The sequence below is a fragment of the Urocitellus parryii genome, chromosome 4, assembly GCF_045843805.1.
Source record: "Urocitellus parryii isolate mUroPar1 chromosome 4, mUroPar1.hap1, whole genome shotgun sequence".
In the NCBI taxonomy this organism is placed as follows: domain Eukaryota; kingdom Metazoa; phylum Chordata; class Mammalia; order Rodentia; family Sciuridae; genus Urocitellus; species Urocitellus parryii.
Genome location: NC_135534.1, coordinates 14,715,976 through 14,735,548, shown reverse-complemented (window position 1 = coordinate 14,735,548; position 19,573 = coordinate 14,715,976). Strand labels below are relative to the sequence as shown.

Here is a 19,573-nt window from a genome sequence, read left to right as displayed (position 1 = left end):
ATGAGTTTTCCACCTATTCAGTCATTTTCAAATTCACCATGAATCCTAGTTGGAAACAAAATGAACAATGAGTAATTATGAAATTATTTCAAAACAATTTTATCTAAAATTAAATGAGACCCTTAGACTTAGGAATGAATCAACATGTGTTAAAGATTGGCATGGGTCCAGGGCTGAGGCTGTCATTAACACTTGGGCAATTATGACTAAATTTCTCTTGTGGTTCACTATATACTTGAAGTAACGGTCAATTGAACTCATAATGTTGTTGAGAGGAGACAGTGGATACACACCCACAGGGCCTACAGCAGTTCCAGGCAGGTGGGCAACAAGGAAGAGTCAGCTTTTACTAGGTCATCAGTAGTGAACTGGCCCATAGAGTCATACAAATAATTTTCATAAAAAATAAATTGTCCACAAGTGATAAAATTTCAAAATTACATACATAATTAAGATTCTACAGATTCAAGGTATGGTACCCTGCATGCAAGTAATGCATTCATGGTTTTTCAAGAACATGCTTTTCTGGAAATATTCCAAGTACAGGTTATTGCTATACTGGCAGAATTGTAAAGTATAGTTACATGTTGTAACTATACTTTCCAATTCTGATTCAAATTATTTATCATTCTGTTCTTTGTTGCTGATGTTGTTACAGACCATGTAGGATTCTCAGAAAACATTGATGGAGAACAGGACAGAAGTGACACACTTCATCCTGCTGGGACTGACCAATGACCCAGGTCTGCAGCTTCCCCTCTTTGTAACCTTCCTCTTTATCTACACCATCACTCTGGTTGGGAACCTGGGGATGATCCTGTTGATTGTGTTGGACTCCCGTCTCCACACTCCCATGTACTTTTTCCTGGGTAACCTGTCTCTGGTGGACTTTTGTTCCTCTTCTTCTGTCACTCCCACAGTCATGGCTGGGCTCTTGATAGGACACCAGGTCATCTCCTACAATGCTTGTGCTGCTCAGATGTACTTTTTTGCAGCTCTGGTTACTGTGGAAAACTACCTGTTGGCCTCAATGGCCTACGATCGCTATGCAGCAGTGTGTAAGCCCCTGCACTACACCACCACCATGACAGGAAATGTGTGTGCAAGTCTGGTCACGGGCTCCTATGTGATTGGTTTCCTAAATGCCTCCATCCATATTGGAGACACATTCAGTCTGTCTTTCTGTTTGTCCCATGTGATCCACCATTTTTTCTGTGATATTCCGGCAGTCATGGTTCTCTCTTGCTCTGACAGACACATTAGTGAACTGGTTCTTATTTATATTGTGAGTTTCTGTATCTTTTTTGCACTCCTAGTTATCTGGATATCCTACATATTCATTTTTGTCACCATCTTAAAGATGTGCTCAGGCTCAGGATATAGGAAGGCGCTGTCCACCTGTGCCTCCCACTTCACTGCAGTCTCCATTTTCTATGGGACCAGTATCTTCATGTACTTACAGCCCAGCTCCAGTCACTCCATGGACACGGACAAGATCGCCTCTGTGTTCTACACCATGGTCATCCCCATGCTGAACCCTGTGGTCTACAGCCTGAGGAACAAGGAGGTCAAGAGTGCATTCCTAAAGGTCAAGGATATTTTTATTTGTTGGAAGAAAAATAATCTTTAGAAGTTTTGTCTTTACTTTGTGGATGCATGATTCCTGGATTTATTTCACTTAGCTCTTTTCCATGTATGTAGACATTTTATGGACCACACTGAAGCTAAGTTCTTAAAATGATATCCTTAGATCTGCAAGTATTATTTCTTAAAATTAGTACCTAAAGGAGAATGGTTACAATATCTTAGGACCAGCTTGTCAAAACCCCATTAAGATATTAATGCATCCATTCATTTTACATGTGGTTTCTTTCTACCACATTCAAATGCAAATGTACATAATATGAGCTCTAATAGGCCCATACATAGAAGAAATGCATGCAGGCATCCAATGATGACAGGTACCCATGGATGTAGATGATTTACCAGAATTACCTGTAATGTGGCTCTTTGTGGTGGTGAATTTCATGTATTCAACTTTACTGCATTGAGATATCCAAATAGCATGATCTAAGGCAACACATCTTGTGTTTCATGATAATGGGATTACGTAGGGAAGAAATAGATTATATAAGGAGGCAAGCACACATATATCAATAACAAAATAAAGAAGAGATATTCATGACAATAGCAATTTTAATTTCTTTAATGGTGATGTAGTCAGAACTGGTATTCATAGCTGCCTTCTTCTGCTAATCATTCTGTTATTGCCTTTAGCTTTAACAAGCACGTCAGCTGGTCATGTTCTTATTTGGTGGGAATATCCAAAACTTCATTTCTGAAGGAACTGGGATCTTAGTTGTTCTGCTTTAATTGAATTGTTATAATTTTCCTTTATACTTAATCACAAGGCACATTTATACTGAGAGAAGTCCTAAGGGATCTCCTTTATTCCAGATGCATTCTTCTTATCCAATATGCTCAGAATTGTTATCAACAAATGCTTTTGTTTCACCCATCACCAAGATTCATAGGTCCAGAAATAGGTAAAAGTGGAAGTGACATGAATGGGAGTGAGAAATCTTCCTCCAGGAAATATGAGAGTGATTCCATTGAACTGGAAGTTAAAATTGCTGCTTAATCACTTTGTGTTCCTCATGCCTCTGAACCACCAGGCAATGAAAAAATTAATGGTGATCCATCCTAACCTTTGAATGGATTGAATCATGTGCTTTCCTACATTTCTGCCTCACATTGAAAGTCAGCCTTCAATTCTTCAGCCTTTGTTAACTCTCCAAGCTTATTGATTTGGACTTGCTCACCTCCAGAATTTGTCAATTCCCAATGACAAACCCCTCTCTCTGCTTTTTTCCTCTGTTTTTAATTCTCTCTTTCCCCCATTCTTACCTCTTTGCCTCTGTACACATGTGTGCATGTGAACACACTTGTATATATACTAAATACAAAAATGGAGATGTAAATGCTTCGTTTTCATTAGGAGCTTAAGTGTAAACTCACCAATTAAAGATTTGAAAGAACTTATAAGAAAAATAGAATTAACCTGAATAATGCCTAGAAACACCTGTTTACGTTGAAAGGAACAAACTGGAAGTAAAAGGAAGGAAAAATATATATACCATACTAATGGAAACCAAAACAGGTTTCTTTTTAGTATGATGATACTAATAATAGAATAGACTGGCAGTCAAAAATTGTTCTTAGAAGAGTGAAATAAGATATCGTATATTGATAACAGGGACAATTAATTAGGAAAGTAAATGTAGATAATATATAAATGTGTATATATAAAATGTGTATATATATATATATATATATATATATATATATATATATATATACACACACACACACACACACACATACACACACACAACAGAGGCCCAGAATATAAAAGCAAATGTTGACAACAAAACTAAATGTTTCTGCAACGAGGGCTGAAGACCTCAGTACCTCATTTCAATAATGACTATAATGGCTAGAGATAATCAATAAGAAGCAGAGGATGTGAGCAAACCCACAATCTAAGCCATACAGACAGATATATACAGAGTACTGTTCCCAAGAGCAGTGGAATTCCAAATTGCCTATGAATCAGTCAGTCTGACAAACCCTATATTAGGCTGAAAACCAAGTCTGAATAAGCTTTAAAGATTTAACTCAGATAAAATAGCTTCACCAATCACAATGCAATGGCACTAGAAATAAATAACAAGGAAAATATTAAATATACACATAAAAGTGAAGAACAAACTCATCTATAATCATTGGGTAAAAAACATCAAAAGAAATGTAAAAATAGTTATAGAAAAACGAATTTGAAAAAACAACATATCCCAGTTTGTGATAGGAAGCAGACACAGTGGTCATAGGAAATTTATAACTCTAAGTGACAAAAATTTTAAAAAATAATCTCAAGTGTTTAAGCTAACTCAAAACTTTAAGGATTAACTGTGAAAACAGAATCTGAAAGGAGCGCAAATAAGAAACTATGATCAAAGCTGAATAAACAAAACAAAATGTAACAAAATAATAATAAAAATCAACAAAACAAAAAATTGATTATTTGGAAAGATTATTCAAAATGACAAAACTCTACAGACTATGAAAAGAAAAGAGAAAACTAAAATTATTAAATTAATAAGTGAAAGCAAGGATATCATGTCTACCCTTATAAAAATAAGAATAATATAAAAAAATATTATATATAGCTGCATACCATCAAACTGGATAACAGATAAAATTCAAATTCCTGGAATACACACTACTAAAAACCAACTCTAGAGAAAAAGGAAATCTGAATATATCTATAAGAGTAGAGAGTGAATCAATCACAGATAACTTCCCAACAAATGAAATTCCAGGACTTTCCTGGTGAATTACCCCAAGCAAATGTGCCATAGTAATAAAAATTATTACATGGAAAACACCTGGTGAGGGTTTGTATTAATTCCAGTGACTGCTGTTAGCAAAGTACTGAAACGTGGAGGTTTACAACAGCACATATTTTTTCTTCCACAGTTAAGGAATCCAGAAGTGTGAAATCATCTCCACGAGCAGAATCCATGGTCTCTCAGAGCTGAGGTCCCTTCACCGGCTCCAGGGGACACTGCGTTTCTTGCCTCTTTCATCCTCCATGGGTTGTGGAATTCCATGCCCTCTGGTCACATGGCTTCAGTTTGTCACCCTGGTGACTTTGTGGAATCTTGTTTTGCCTATGGTTAAATGTTTCTAACTGTATTTTATAAGGATACAAGAATTTTTTTCATTTTTATTAGTGCATTATAATTACACATAACATTGGGGTTCATTTTGACATAATTATACAAGCATGAAACGTCATGCGCACCATTTCAATTCCCAGTACATCCTCTTTCCCTCTTCTCCTCCCTCACTTGCTCCCTTTCCTCATTCTACTGGTCTTTCTTCTGTGTATGCATAGCTCTTTAAAATTAGCACATTATAGATATACACAAAGGGGAAACTCACTGTGATATGTTCTCTCACGCACACACACACACACACACACACACACACACACACACACACGGTAGTTTGGTGAGTTTCATTCCACCATTGCTCTCTTTTCCCATCCCTTCTCCCTCCTCTTCAATCCCCTTCCTCCATTCCACTGATCTCTCTTCTATTTTCGTGGGATTCCCCCCTACCTTTTTTTCTCTATATTTTTAGGACTCACAGAGATAATCCTGGATGACGTCATATTCTTTTTAAAAAATTTCTTTTTATTGGTGTGCATTAGTTATACAGAATGGTGAGTTTCATAGTGGTGTCTTTGTACATACAGAGAAACATAATTTGGCCAATCTCCTCTCCAGTATCTTCCTACTCCTTCCCATGCTCCCTCTTCCTGATTCCTCCTTTACCCTAAAGATTTTCCTCAATTCTTATTCTTCAAGTCCTTAACTTGCTCACATCTACAGAGTCCTTCAGAGCCACATAGAGGAACACTGAAAGTTTCAGAATTGGGACTTGGATCTCTTTGGGATCCATCATTGTGCTGCCACAGTGTCATATGGCAGCATTACACAGTCTCTCATAATTTTCCATAAATCCTCTGAAATTATGCAATTAAATAACCCTTACAGTGATAATTAGGAGTGATTTCCCCTAGAACTGGGACTATAGAAGAGAAGTGAATACTTGTTTGATATTACACAGCTGCACAAGGAACAGCAAGACCATTGCAGTACATTTGATCCAAAACTACAAATGAAATAATGCAGAGGCCTCCTAATTATAAGAGTTGCAAATTACACATGGACATGTTTTCCTATATATAGGTTTTACATACTATTCAGCTCCCTGAAGATTGAAAAGAGAAGGTTGTACTTTCTATTAAAATGTTGAATGCACTTTATTTTTTTCTAATGGCAAATATTATCAAGTTTATATTCTACATAGAATTTAGGATCATTTCCATTTATCATATAATTTGTATATGAATAATAATTGTTCAAACATAATCAGATAAGAATACTCTAATTTTATATTTCATGTGTTTTATGATTATAAAATAATACTTCTATAATATATCACTTGTCTCTTAATGAGACAACCCTTCCTACTAAACATTATTAAAGGTTTGGAATGATTGACTTGATGTTGGGATTTAAGGGAGGCATTTTTCCTATAAATAAGGAGTGTGAGATTGAGTGGCAATGCAGAAAAATATTGTTCCAGCAAAACAGAAAACTAGCTGTGCCTCTTCAAATGCACTGAATGTTGATCTAGAAGGTTTTCATTATGCAGGATTCATGTCCTTTAAAAAGACTCAAAACTTCAAAATATTAAACTCAGTACAATTAACTCATAACTCGATGATTTTATTCATTTAATAAATATTTATTAGAATCGACTGTGAAACATTTATGCAGGTGACAATTATCACGAGAGCATAACAAAGTCACTCTTCTCAGAGTTCAAATTCTAGTTAGGGGAGATAAATAAGATATAGCTGAACAAATACATACTGGGAGAAGGTTGATAAGAACTATGAAGACATAGGAGGAGGGATCATCTTACGTGGTGAGTGAAGAGTGACTATTTCATGCAGGTGGTCAGGGAAGGACTCCATGACAGGGTGACATTGAAGCAAAGACCTGAATGGAGGGAGGGCATTGCCTCAGGGAACATGACTCTCAAAGGCCCTCGGGCAGGAGCATGCTTGGAGTTGTGATAAGAGAGAACGCAACTCAACTGAAATAAAAATGAATGGTCCGATTTAACTATTAACAATCTCAAAGAATTTGCAAAAAGCAAAATGCTCACTTAGTAGTCTGAAAGTTTGAGGTAATACAATTCCACTACAAACTTTAATTTTTAAATACTCTGAAAGTTCGTAGTAATACATCAGTATATTAAATATACTTTTATTTCTCCTGAACTTTCTTATTGTCAATTTTATCCTTTTGAAAATTAAAATATGGCCATCTTGCTTGCAAGAAGGACTTAGTCAAAGAGAAATATGAATTCATATGGGATGCCACCATTTTTGCATCTCTTGCTAAACTGTGCTAATAAAAGTGCATACATTTAGTTATACAGCATATTTTTCTTCTCAAAATAGAACTATTAGAATGATAGTGAAAAATTAGAAAAATATCAGCCAAAATTTGTATTATAATACCCAAACAATATATTATATTAGGTTTTTTAAACTTGAGTGTTTTAGGTTTCTCCAAAGGAGATATATATATCCTTTGATTATATAATGTATATAATATATATGAATTTTCATATAAGAGGAAATTTATTATGGGTATTGCATTCTGTAATTGTAGAGGCTGTAAGGTTCCTTAATGTGCTATATGTAAGCTGGAGACAAAGGAAAGCAAGTGGTTATTCCACTCTTGAGTTCAAAGCTCTAAGAGAGGTAAAGTAGCTGATGCTGCTCTTGAAGACGTAAGGCCCAAGATTCAAGAACAGATCAGTAGAGAGATCATAGAGTGAGAGAAGATGGGTGTCTCAGTTAAAAGAGAGAGAAGGAAATAGAGAGGAGTGGGGAGAACATGCCCTTCCTCTACTCTTTTGTTCTATTTGGGTGAGCCCTCGTTGGATTGGATGATAGACACGTACATTAATGAGGACAGATCTTTTTACCGACATCCACTGTTTTAAATACTAGACTCTATCAGAAACACAATCACCAACATAAAAGGAAAAGTATTTTCCCAGCTATCTGGGAATCCAGTCGAATCAACACATAAAACTAACCACCACAGTTACATTACATTTAATTCTGACAAATCCACCACACCCTATGTGAGTGATAGCATAAGACACCTGCTCCATTTTTTTCTGTTTATGGGCTATTTTCTGCACTTGTTCTACACACGTGTGTGTTAACATGTGGTACAAAGTTTACATGTGAAATGAGTGAATACATAAAAATCCTTAATGAGGATTTTGACAAGAAGATCCCAAGATAATTTAGTCATTTTCCCTCAGGCATTTATTTCTGGGTATAATATTTCCTTTTTCCCAGGAAATAAAGGTTTACAGAAGTAAGGGTATCACGACAAGAGTGTAACTTTAGTGTAATCTCAGTGTAACTCAGTACATGAAGATTTGATAGAGATGAATCCAGGAATAGTGCATATCATATCACAAGGGTAAAATCAAAATCCTAAAGATTATTTTGATTCCAAAAATTTAATGAATTTTTGAGCTTTAAGAAAGCACTTTTGACCTCCTTGTTCCTCAGGCTGTAGACCACAGGGTTGAGCATGGGGATGACCATAGTATAGAATACAGATGCAATTTTATCAGTGTCCATGGAGTGACTAGAGCTGGGCTGTAAATACATGAAGATAACCGTCCCATAGAAAATAGAGACCGCAGTAAAGTGGGAGGCACAGGTGGATATAGCCTTCCGATGCCCTGAAGCTGAGTGCATCTTTAAGATGCTGATAAAAATAAGCGTGTAAGATATCCAGATTACCAGAAGAGCAAAAATGATGTTGAAACTCACAATGTACACTAGAAGCAGCTCATTCACGTGTCTATCAGAGCAAGAGAGAACCATGACTGCTGGAATGTCACAAAAAAAATGGTGGACCACATTGGACTTGCAGAAGGTGAGACTGAATGTGTCTCCAGTGTAGATGGAGGCATTTAGGAAACCAATGACATAAGAGCCTGAAATCAGCCAAGAACACACACTTGTCATGGTGGTGGTGTAGTGCAGGGGCTTACACACGGCTGCATAGCGGTCATAAGCCATTGAGGCCAAGAGACAATTTTCCACAGTAGCAAAGACTGCAAAGAGAAACATCTGAGCAGCACAAGCATTGTAGGAGATGACCTTGTCTCCTAGAAGGAGCCCAGCCATGACTGTGGGAGTGACAGCTGAGGAGTAACAACAATCCACTAGAGATAAGTTACCCAGGTAAAAGTACATGGGAGTGTGGAGACGGGAGTCCAAGACAATCAACATGATCATCCCCAAGTTCCCAGCCAGAGTGATGGAGTAGATAAAGAGGAAAGTCACAAAGAGGGGAAGCTGCAAACCTGGGTCATTGGTTAGTCCCAGCAGGATGAAGTGTGTCACTTCTGTTTTGTTCTCCATCAGTGTTATCTCAGAGTAACTGCATGCCTTGTAACCACTAGAAAATAAGGAAAATAAGAAAAATAAATTAAATGAAATTGGAAATTATAGTGTAAGAATTATTCTGGTACTGTAGAAAAAACTAGTATTTCAAGATTGTCCAGAAAAAATATGGACTTCATAATAAAATTGAATGCATTAATTATATTACAGTGCTGCGTACTATGAATCTCAGGAATTCATTGGATCATGTGCACAATGTTAAAATCTTAAACATTTGTTAAGTCATATACAACTTAAAGTGATAAAGATGACTTGCCTGGATATATCTATTTATGAATCAACTTCTCTTGAGCTCAGTAAAAGCTAAGACTTCCATGTTGCTCACCTCAAGAACTGCTGTAGACATTTGAGATGTGTGTTCACACTCTTCTCTTCTTGGTTAGTCCCAGCAGGATGATATTAAAATATTATGAGTTTGGTTAGTTGTCACATTCATATAAATTATACAGCAGAAGAAGTTAAGTTATTCCTATTTGCAAAAATATTAATTGATGATCTCAGCTATGGACACATACCCACCCTTCAATGCATAATAAATGGTTTCTAAATCCAAAGTTCTAAAGTGAGTTTAAATAAAACTGTGTTGAACTGAGCTTAAAATGACTCATTATCTCCTTTGGTTCAAACTCAGCATTTGGTTTCACAGTGAATAAGAAAATGGTTGATTAAATGGTAATTCCATTTTCCTCTCGTTGGAGGTTAAACAAAACAAATAAAACAAAAATTCAGAAGAGTTGAAATGACCCCTTTTTCAATGACAGTAGTGTCCTCCATGAATTAACAAGGTCTGGATTGAATGGTGAAATTGCCTGGATCTCTCAGCAGCTTGTCTGCAAATGTTCACATGGATGGTGTGGTTTTAAGCATTAACTATTGATTAGCTTGAAGAGAAGTTTTCCTTCTCAGCCACTGTAGCACATCTCTTTGCATAGTAGATGCAGTTGGATAACTGTGGTCATGGGAGCAGGCTTATCTTGCAGGTGCATTTCTGGGGAAAAGCATATCCTCAAAAGTAGCAGGCACAGAGCTCAGGTCCCTGGGAGAGACACATATCACACTTACCATTTCCACCTGAGAGACACTGGTTCTGAACCATCTCACCTGAATATCATATTTCTACCTATAAGATCAAGAAAGCAATGAGACCTACTTTGAAGCATTATTGTGAGAATTAGTTAAGATAATAAATACATAAAATACAATAAAATGCTAAAAAAAAACTTAGAAATGTTAATGTCACATTATTATTAGGATGGGATAACAGCTCAACTTGGTATGCCAACAAGCAGGCCTTCAGTCCTCAGTGAGGTAAAAGAATTCTTGAAGCTTCTCCTCCCAATTTACCCCATTCAGGGTCACTGTAATATTGTGTAATCCTCACTGTTTCTCAGTCTGCCCTTAACCAAGCATGTGATTGCTGTTCCTAAATTCCACGTGGGCCACTGTTGTTAAAAATTTCTTCCTTGAGATCCATATTTTAGTTTGCGTAAGAGTCTGTTGTTCTTAAAACTCATTCTTACCCTTATTGCTGTCATCAAATAGCCAAACAATAGAGACACAGTATTGAAACTTTTCATTTTATGGCCTGTCATTAGATCACTAACTTTATTGTAAGATCCCCATTGTACAATATTTTATTTGAATTTGTTTCTATGTCATAACAGTAACTTTCATTTTTTTTTTTTGAAGTCACTATTATTCCTTAACATTTCTCTCCTAAGCCTTTGGTCACTTCAATTTATGAGCCTGTCCCTGAAGACATTGTCGTTGCCGGTCTCCACACACACGATCACGTTTACCATAAACCATGCTCTAGAATATATTTTCTAGAAGAATAGCACATGAAAATTATAATGTATTTACAAATAAGTGTGCATATGTAAGTTAGGCTGTGTGCTTATTCCTACTGCACAGTAAGGAAGCAGGATTTGAAAAGGTATGCAAAGTTAAACAGATAGTATGAGGAAGATTCGCGATTTCCAAGTTAAATATACCTCCTGAGAAAAAAATGATATGATTATGAAAGTGTTGTAATGCAGATGAAAGCATGTTAATTCACTTAGGACCCTTTTGTGGTTGAAAGAAGGATCATTTCACCATTCTGAGTTTTAGGGTTGTTTTATGTGTAATTATTTTTTAACCTCTAATGAGGTACAAATGTATAGTGAATAAGATCATATTACAAATAAATAAAGCTCCACCTCTTAATTTTGATTCATAAGTGTCTTCAGAAAGAAGCATGATTTGTTATATAAATCACTGAATGTACCATGCCCACCATTTTGACCTTTAGACCCCAGATTTACATCATTATTTTAGAAATATTTTGAAATCATCTCTTTCTATTTGCAAATAACTCACATCAATATTTCAGGAATATTTTGAAAGCATCTCTTTCTATTTGCAAACAACTCATAGGAGGTTTGACAACCTACTGCTTTTGAATGAATTCCATTTCTTACTTAAATGTTCATGAACTATAGAAGTTTAACACTTTGTTATAGATGAAAGAAGAGTCCATCCAGAATAGTGATTTTGAAATATGAAAACCAGATGTGCAATTTTGCGCAGGTACGGTTAGAACTTTCTCTCAGGTCATGATCTAAACATTCCAACTTCTCCAAGGAGGGGAAAATGGAGGCAGCAATATTAACACTGATCAACTTCTGAATCTACAAATTCTTTCTGTGCTCTTGGGAAACCACTTACCTCCTTCTTATTTGTAATAATACAAAGATGATCAATAACGTCTCTCACAATTCATAGATCATCTCTATAAATAATAAACAAGAGAGGTCCATAAAACATGGTGAAGGTATTGTCATTTAAAAATAAATCCATGTAATTTTTATCTTTTAACTGTTTCCCTGATCTTGATTGAAGGCTCACAGGAAATCCTCTCTTCAGAAGAAGGGCTGTTTGCATTAAAAAGTGTCATTCAGATGAATGCCCGAGTGGGGAATGGCATGCATGTGTCCCTTCTTAAATGACAATAATGTTTAGTCATACTGAGATTTCAGAGGCTAATGCATAGAGATCTGGGGAGAATTATAGAAACTCAGAGATCTCTGGTGGTTTCCCCTATGAGAATATCTGAACATCCACATTCCGTTTTCCTAAGGTTGAAGCAATTAACCTGTCTGTAGGGATCAAGGTGGTTATTATATTTTTTAAATAAAATTATTTTTCAACTGATAAATGCAAAACAAAAATAGTATATATACATATGGGTACCTGAGATGTTTATATATGTGTATATATGCGTGGGTATACACATTGTTTACTGTTTAAGTCAGGTTAAACATGACTGTCCAACACTTACCATTTGTTTTTAATACTAACAACTTTCAAAATTCTTTTGTCTACTATTTGGAAATGCATGGTACATAATTGTTATCTATAGTCACCCAAATATACATGGTTCTCTCTGTTATTGTAAATAGTGCTGCAAGGAACACAGTGGTGCAGAGGTCTCCCTGACATGCTAACTTCATTGCCTGTGAATTTAGAGTCAATATGGGATTGCTGTACCACATGGTAGTTCTATTTTTAAATTTTTTTCATAACCTCCTTACTGACCAGGCTGATCTACTTTACCATGAGCAGGGTGTGTAGGATCCCTTTCCTCCACATCCTTCCTAGGCAGGGCTGGTTATTTCTAATTTTTTTGAGAAGGCCATTTTTACTGTGGTGAGGTGATATCTCATTGTGGATTTGATTTGTCTTCTGCAGATAATTAGTGAACTGGAGCATTTTGTCATATTCCCGATGACCATTTTTGTGTCTTGCATTTTCAAATGTCTACAGCCCAGTTTTCATCCCATTTTTTTTCTGTTGAGTTTTGGAGTTTCTTCTGTATTCTGTATATAAATCCCTTTTCAGATGTACATGTTTCAAGGATTTTCTACCATTCTGTAGGCTTTCTTGCTAATCTGTTGATGGTTTCTTTTGCTATACAAAAGCTTCTTAGTTTGATGTAATCTCATTTGTCTATTTTTGGTTTTGTTTTCTGTGCTCTTGTAGATGCAGTCTTCTCCAAAATTCTTTGGCAATTCTTATGTTGAAGCTTCACCCTATATTTCTTTTTATTAGCATCATAATTTATATTTATACACTTAAGCTTTTAATTCATTTTGAGTTGATTTATAAAACTGGCAAGAGATAATTTTCTAATTTCATATTTTTTTTCATATGAGTTTTCAGTTTCCAAACATCACTTATTTAAAAGGTTCTCCTTTCTCCAATCTGTGTTCTTAGCACCCTTGTCAAAAATCAGTCTGAAGATTATGTGTGGGTTTACTTCTGGCCTATTTTATTCCCTGGTGTATGTGTCTGTATTTATGCCATTCTGCTGCTGTTAGAATCATACAGTTTGGGCAGAATATTGTCAAAGTTGCCATATTACCAAAAGCATTGTACAAATTCAATGCATTTCACATCAAAATTGTGTTGATGTTCTTCATAGGAATAGAACAAGCAGTCATGAAATTTATTTGGAAAAATAAGAGGCCCAGAATAGGCAAAGCAATAATAACAAGAAAAGTGAAGCAGGAGGAGTCATAATATTGGAACTTAAATTATATTACAGAGCTTTAGGAACAAAAACAGCATGGTTTTGGCATCAAAACTGACATGAAGACCAAATGAATAGAATAGAAGACACAGAGACAAGCCCACATAAATACTGCTATCTCATGCATGACAAAGGTGCCAAAAGCATACATTGGAGAAAAGTTAGCTCCTTCAACAAATTGTGCTGGGAAAACTAGGAATTCCCATAGAGTAGAATGAAGTTTACCCTCTATCTATCACCCTGCACAAACCCAACACAAAGTGAATCAAAGACCAAAGATGAGAATAGAAACCCTGCACATGCTAGAAGAAAATGTGAGCACAACACTCCAACATTTAAGGAACCAACTTCCTTAACAAGACACAAAAAACCATAAGAATTAAAATAATAAATCAGTATTTGGGATGGCACCTAAGTACAAAACTTCTTCATAACAATGGAAACTATCAAGAGTGTGAAGAAAGAGCCTACAGAGAAAATCTTTGCCCCTTGCATCTTGGATAGGGCATTAATGTCCAGGATAAACAAAGAACCAAACCAAAACAAACAAACAAACCAAAAAAAAAAAACCCCACAAATAAACCAGTCAATAAATGGGCAAAGGAACTAAACAGACATTTCTTAAAAAAAAAAAAGAAATACTAATGGTCTGCATTTATATAAATAAATGTTCAACATCTCTAGCAATTAGAGAAAAACAAATTAAAATTACACTGAAATTTCATCTCATTCCAGGAAGAATGACAACAATCAAGAATACAAGTAACAAAAACAGCAATGAAAATCAGCAGAGGGAGGTAGTACCCTAAAGAAAAAACTAATCAAAGAAGAAAATCAAGTGACGTTAAATAACAAAAATAAACAATTATGGCTGGGAATACAAACCACGTATCAAAAATAACCCTGAATGTTAATGGCTTAAACTTACTAATCAAAAGACATAGGATAGAAGATTAGATCAAAAAAAAAAAAAGACCCAACAATATGCTGCCTCCAGGAGACTCATCTGATAGGAAAAGACATACACAGAATGATGGTGAAAGGTTGGGAAAAATCATACTACTCACATGGACTGCAGAAGCAAGCAGGGGTTTCCATCCTCATGCCAAATAAACTAGACTTCTAGCCAAAGTTACTCAAAAGGGATAAAGATGGACATTACATACTACACAAGGGAACCATATACCAACAAGACATACAATCATAAATATACATGCCCCAAACAATGGTGCAGCTATGTTCATCAAACAAATTCTTCTCAAGTTCAAGAGTCAAGTTGACCACAACACAATAATCGTGGGGGACTTTAACACACCTTTCTCATCACTGGATAGATCTTCCAAACAAAAGTTGAATAAAGAAACTATAGAGAATGGGGTAGTTTTCCTCATTTCCCTTTCTGCGGATTTGTCACTAATATACAGATATACCTTTGATTTATGGGTGTTGATTTTATATCCTGCTACTTTGATGAATTCATTTACTAGTTCTAGGAGTTTTCTGGTGGAACTTTTAGGGTCTTCCAGGTATAGAATCATATCATCAGCAAATAGTGCCAATTTGAGTTCTTCTTTTCTTATGTGTAAACCTATAATTTCTTTCATCTAACTGCTCTGGCCAGTGTTTCAAGAACTATGTTGAATAGAAGTGGTGAGAGATGGCATCCCTGTTTTATTCCAGTTTTTGGAGGGAATGCCTTCAATTTTTCTCCATTTAGAATGATGTTGGCCTGGGGCTTAGTATAGATAGCCTTAATGATGTTGAGATATGTTACTGTTATCCCTAGTTTTTCTAGTGTTTTGAACATGGAGAGGTGCTGTATTTTGTCAAATGCTTTTTCTGCATCTATTCAGATGATCATTTTATTATTATCTTTAAGTTTATTGATGTGATGAATTACATTTATTGATTTTGGTATATTGACCCAACCTTGCATTTCTGGAATAAATCCCACTTGATCATGGCGCACAATCTTTTTGATATGTTTTTGTATTCAATTTGCCAGAATTTTATTGAGGATTTTTGCACCTATGTTCATTAGAGATATTAGTCTGAAGTTTTTTTGTTGTTGTTTTGTTTTTTGGTGTGTGTGTGTGTGTGTGTGTGTGTGTGTGTGTGTCTTTGCCTGGTTTTGGAATCAGAGTGATATTGGCATCATAGAATAATTTGGAAGTGCTGCTTCTTATTTCTGTTTCCTGAAATAAATTGGAGAGTATTGGTATTAGTTTCTCTTTAAAGGTCTTTTAGAACTTGGCTGTGTATTCATCCAGTCCTGGGCTTTTCTTAGCTGGTAGATTTTTGATGGCTATTTTGTCACTTGAAATTGATCTGTTTAAACTGTGTATATCATCATGATTTAATTTGGGCAAACTATATGACTCTAGAAATTTGTTGATGCCTTCGATATTTTCTATTTTCTGGAGTACAAGTTTTCAAAATAATTTCTAATTATCCTCTGTATTTCTGTAGTGTTGTTGTGATATTTCCTTTTTCAACATGTATGTTAGTGATTTGAGTTTTCTCTCTCCTTCTCTTTGTTATCATGGCTAATGTCTGTCAATTTAATTTATTTTTTCAAACAACCAACTTTTTGTTCTGTCAATTTTTTCAATTGTTTCAATTTCATTGATTTCAGCTCTTATTTTAATTATTTCCTGTCTTTTGCTGCTTTTGGTGTTGATTTGTTCTTCTTTTCTAAGGCTTTGAGATGTAGTTTTAAGTTATTTATTTGTTGACTTTTTCTTCTTTTAATGAATGAACTCCATACAATGAACAGTCCCCTTAGAACTGCTTTCATAGTGTCCCAGAGACTTTGATATGTTGTATCTGTGTTCTCATTCACCTCTAAAAACTTTTAAATCTCCTCCTTGATGTCTACTGTAAACCATTGTTCATTCAATAGCATATTATTTAATCTCCAGGTGTTGGAGTGTATTTTATTTCTTATGTTATCATTGATTTCTAATTTCATTCCATTATGATCTGATAGAATGCAGGGTAGTGTATCTACTTTTTTATATTTGCTAAGAGTTGCATTGTGGCCTAGTATATGGTTTATTTTAGAGAAGGATCCATGTGCTGCTGAGAAAAAAAGTATATTATCTCATTGAAGGTTGGAATATTCTATATATGTCAGTTAAGTCTAAGTTATTGATTGTATTATTAAGTTCTATAGTTTCTTTGTTCAGCTTTTATTTAGAAGATCTATCTAGTGATGAAAGAGGTGTGTTAAAGAGACCCAAAATTATTGTTTTGTGGTCTATTTGACTCTTGAACTTGAAAAGAGTTTGTTTAATGAACATAGCTACTCCATTATTTGAAGCATATATATTTATAATTGTTAAGTCTTGTTAGTGTGTGGTTTCGTATATCAGCGACAAATCCTCAGAAAGGGAAATGAGGAAAACTACCCCATTCTCAATAGCCTCAGAAAAAAAATAAAATACTTGGGAATCAACTTAATGAAAGAGGTAAAAGATTTATATAATGAAAATTACAGAACCCAAAAAAAGGATATCAAATGAGACCTTAGAAGATGGAAAGATCTACCTTGCTCTTGGATAGGCAGAATTAATATTATCAAAATGACCATACTACCAAAAGTACTATATGGATTCAATGAAATTCCAATCAAAATTTCAATGACATTCCTCATAGAAATAGAAAAAGCAATCATGAAATTCATCTGGAAAAATAAGAAACCCAGAATAGCTAAAGCAGAAAGAGTGAAGCAAGTGGCATTGCTATACCATACCTTAAACTATACTACAGAGCAATAGTAACAAAAACAACATGGTATTGGCACCAAAACAGACTGATAGACCAATGGTACAGAATAGAGGACACAGAGACTAACCCACAAAACTACAATTATCTTATATTAGACAAACAAGATAGTTTCATAAGACATGTTGAAGGTGTTATCATTTACAAATCAATCAATGTGATTTTTATCTTTTAACTATTTCCCTGACCCTGATTGAAGGCTCATGACAAACCCTTAAGTCAGAAGAAGGTCTGTTTACACTAAAAACAATTGTCATTCAGATGAATGAATGACATCCAGTGGGGCATGGCATGCAAGTTTCCATCTAAATTCTTGTAATATTTAGTCATATTGATATTTCAGAGGCTAATGCATGGAGACCTAGAGAAAATTACAGAAACTCAAGAGATCTCTGGAGATTTCACCCTTTGAGAATATCTGAACATTCACATTGAGTTTTCCTAAGAAAGTAGCAATTAACCTGTCTGTAGGGATCATGCTGGTTATTACATTTTTAAAATAAAATTTACTTTTTAATTGATAAATGAAAAAATGCACATATTTATGAGTACCTTGAGATGTGTATATGTATATATTTATATATTGTTTAATGTTTATTTCAGAATAAACATGACTATTCAAAACTCATTTTTTAATACAAAAAAACACTTTTTTAAAATTCCTTTGTCTACCTTTCTGAAATGTAGAGTACATTATTGTTATCTACAGTCACCCTATTTTGCAAGTTTTTTTTCTATTTTTATTGTAAATAGTGCTGCAATGAACATGTGCAGAGATCTCTCTGATAAACTGACTTCATTTACTTTGAATTGATACTCAGTATTGGGATGGCTGGATCACGTTGTAGTTCCATTTTGATTTTTTTTGGTAATCTCCATAATTTTGCATAATGGCTGTGCTAATTTACTTTCCTGCCAGTAGTGTGCAGGTCCCTTCCCTCCACATCCTTTTCAGAGATAGTTATTTCTGTTAAGGATATTTTTACTGCGGCGAGATGGTATCTCATTTTGGTTTGATTTGCCTTCCCCTGATGATTAGTGAAGTTGAGCATTTTGACTATACCTGCTGGCCATTTGTGTGTCTTGGATTTTTAAATACCTTTTGCCATTTCTTTAAATTTTTCTTTTTCTGTTGAGTTTGAAGTTTCTTCTGTGTCCTTATATCAATTCCTTTTCAGATATACATGTTTCAAGTATTTTCTACCATTGTGTAGGTTTTCTTGCTAATCCCTTGTTTCCTTTGCTGTATAGAAGCTTCTTAGTTTGATGTAATTCCATTTGTCTATTTTTGGGTTTTTTTCTGTGCTTTGAGAGAAAGAGTTTTCTGCAAAATTCTTTGGCCAGACTTATGTTAAAATATTTCTCCTATGTTTCTTTTTATGGGCTTCATAGTTTCTGTACATACACTTACATTTTTAATTCATTTTGAATTTATTTGTGAAACTAGTGAGAGATCATTTTCTACTTACCTCATTTTTTACATTTGAATGTTCAGTTTTCCAAACACCATTTATTTAAAAGGAATTCTTTTCTCCAATGTGTGTCTTAGCACCCCTGTCACAAGTCAGTTGACTGTAGGTGTGTGGGTTTCCTTCTGGTCTATTTTGTTCCCCTGGTATATGCATCTGTATTTATATCACTATTTTGATTTTTGAATAATATGATTTTGGCATTTTTTTAGGGATGACATTGAATATGTAGGTTGTTTTGGGCAATACAGGCATTTTAATACTTTAACAATGTTGCTTTTTTTTTTTCAATCCAGGAACATGAGATGTCATTCCATTTCTTTGTGACCACTAATTTTTTTCCATCAATATATTATAATTTTTATTATAGGAAATTTTTACTTCTTTAGTGAAACTTATATCCAGGTATACTATTGCTCTTGTAAATGGATTGTTTTCTTTATTTGTATTTAAGATAATTTGCTATGGTGATATAGCAATGTTGCTTATTATTGAATTTTCATTTTGCAACCTGCAATTTTTGCTGAACTTATCAGTTCCAAAAGTTTTTCAGAACCTGTTCTTTCTGTGCCAGATTTTTACCACAGACCCTTCGAA

The 19,573-nt window shown here is 34.8% G+C and overlaps 2 protein-coding genes across 2 annotated transcripts; one reads left to right on the top strand and one right to left on the bottom strand.

Moving 5' to 3' along the window:
• The first annotated feature begins 685 nt into the window (after positions 1–685).
• On the top strand, positions 686–6,827 carry LOC113195109 (olfactory receptor 5B3-like). The gene is made up of 2 exons (XM_026406524.2): positions 686–1,588; positions 6,783–6,827. The coding sequence occupies exons 1-2, from the start codon at positions 686–688 to the stop codon at positions 6,825–6,827; spliced, it is 948 nt and encodes a 315-aa protein (XP_026262309.2).
• Positions 6,828–8,164: 1,337 nt separating this feature from the next.
• On the bottom strand, positions 8,165–9,109 carry LOC113195108 (olfactory receptor 5B3-like). The gene has a single exon (XM_026406523.1). It carries the CDS (start codon positions 9,104–9,106, stop codon positions 8,165–8,167), a length of 942 nt encoding a protein of 313 aa, XP_026262308.1. The 5' UTR covers positions 9,107–9,109.
• Between the last annotated feature and the right edge of the window lie 10,464 nt (positions 9,110–19,573).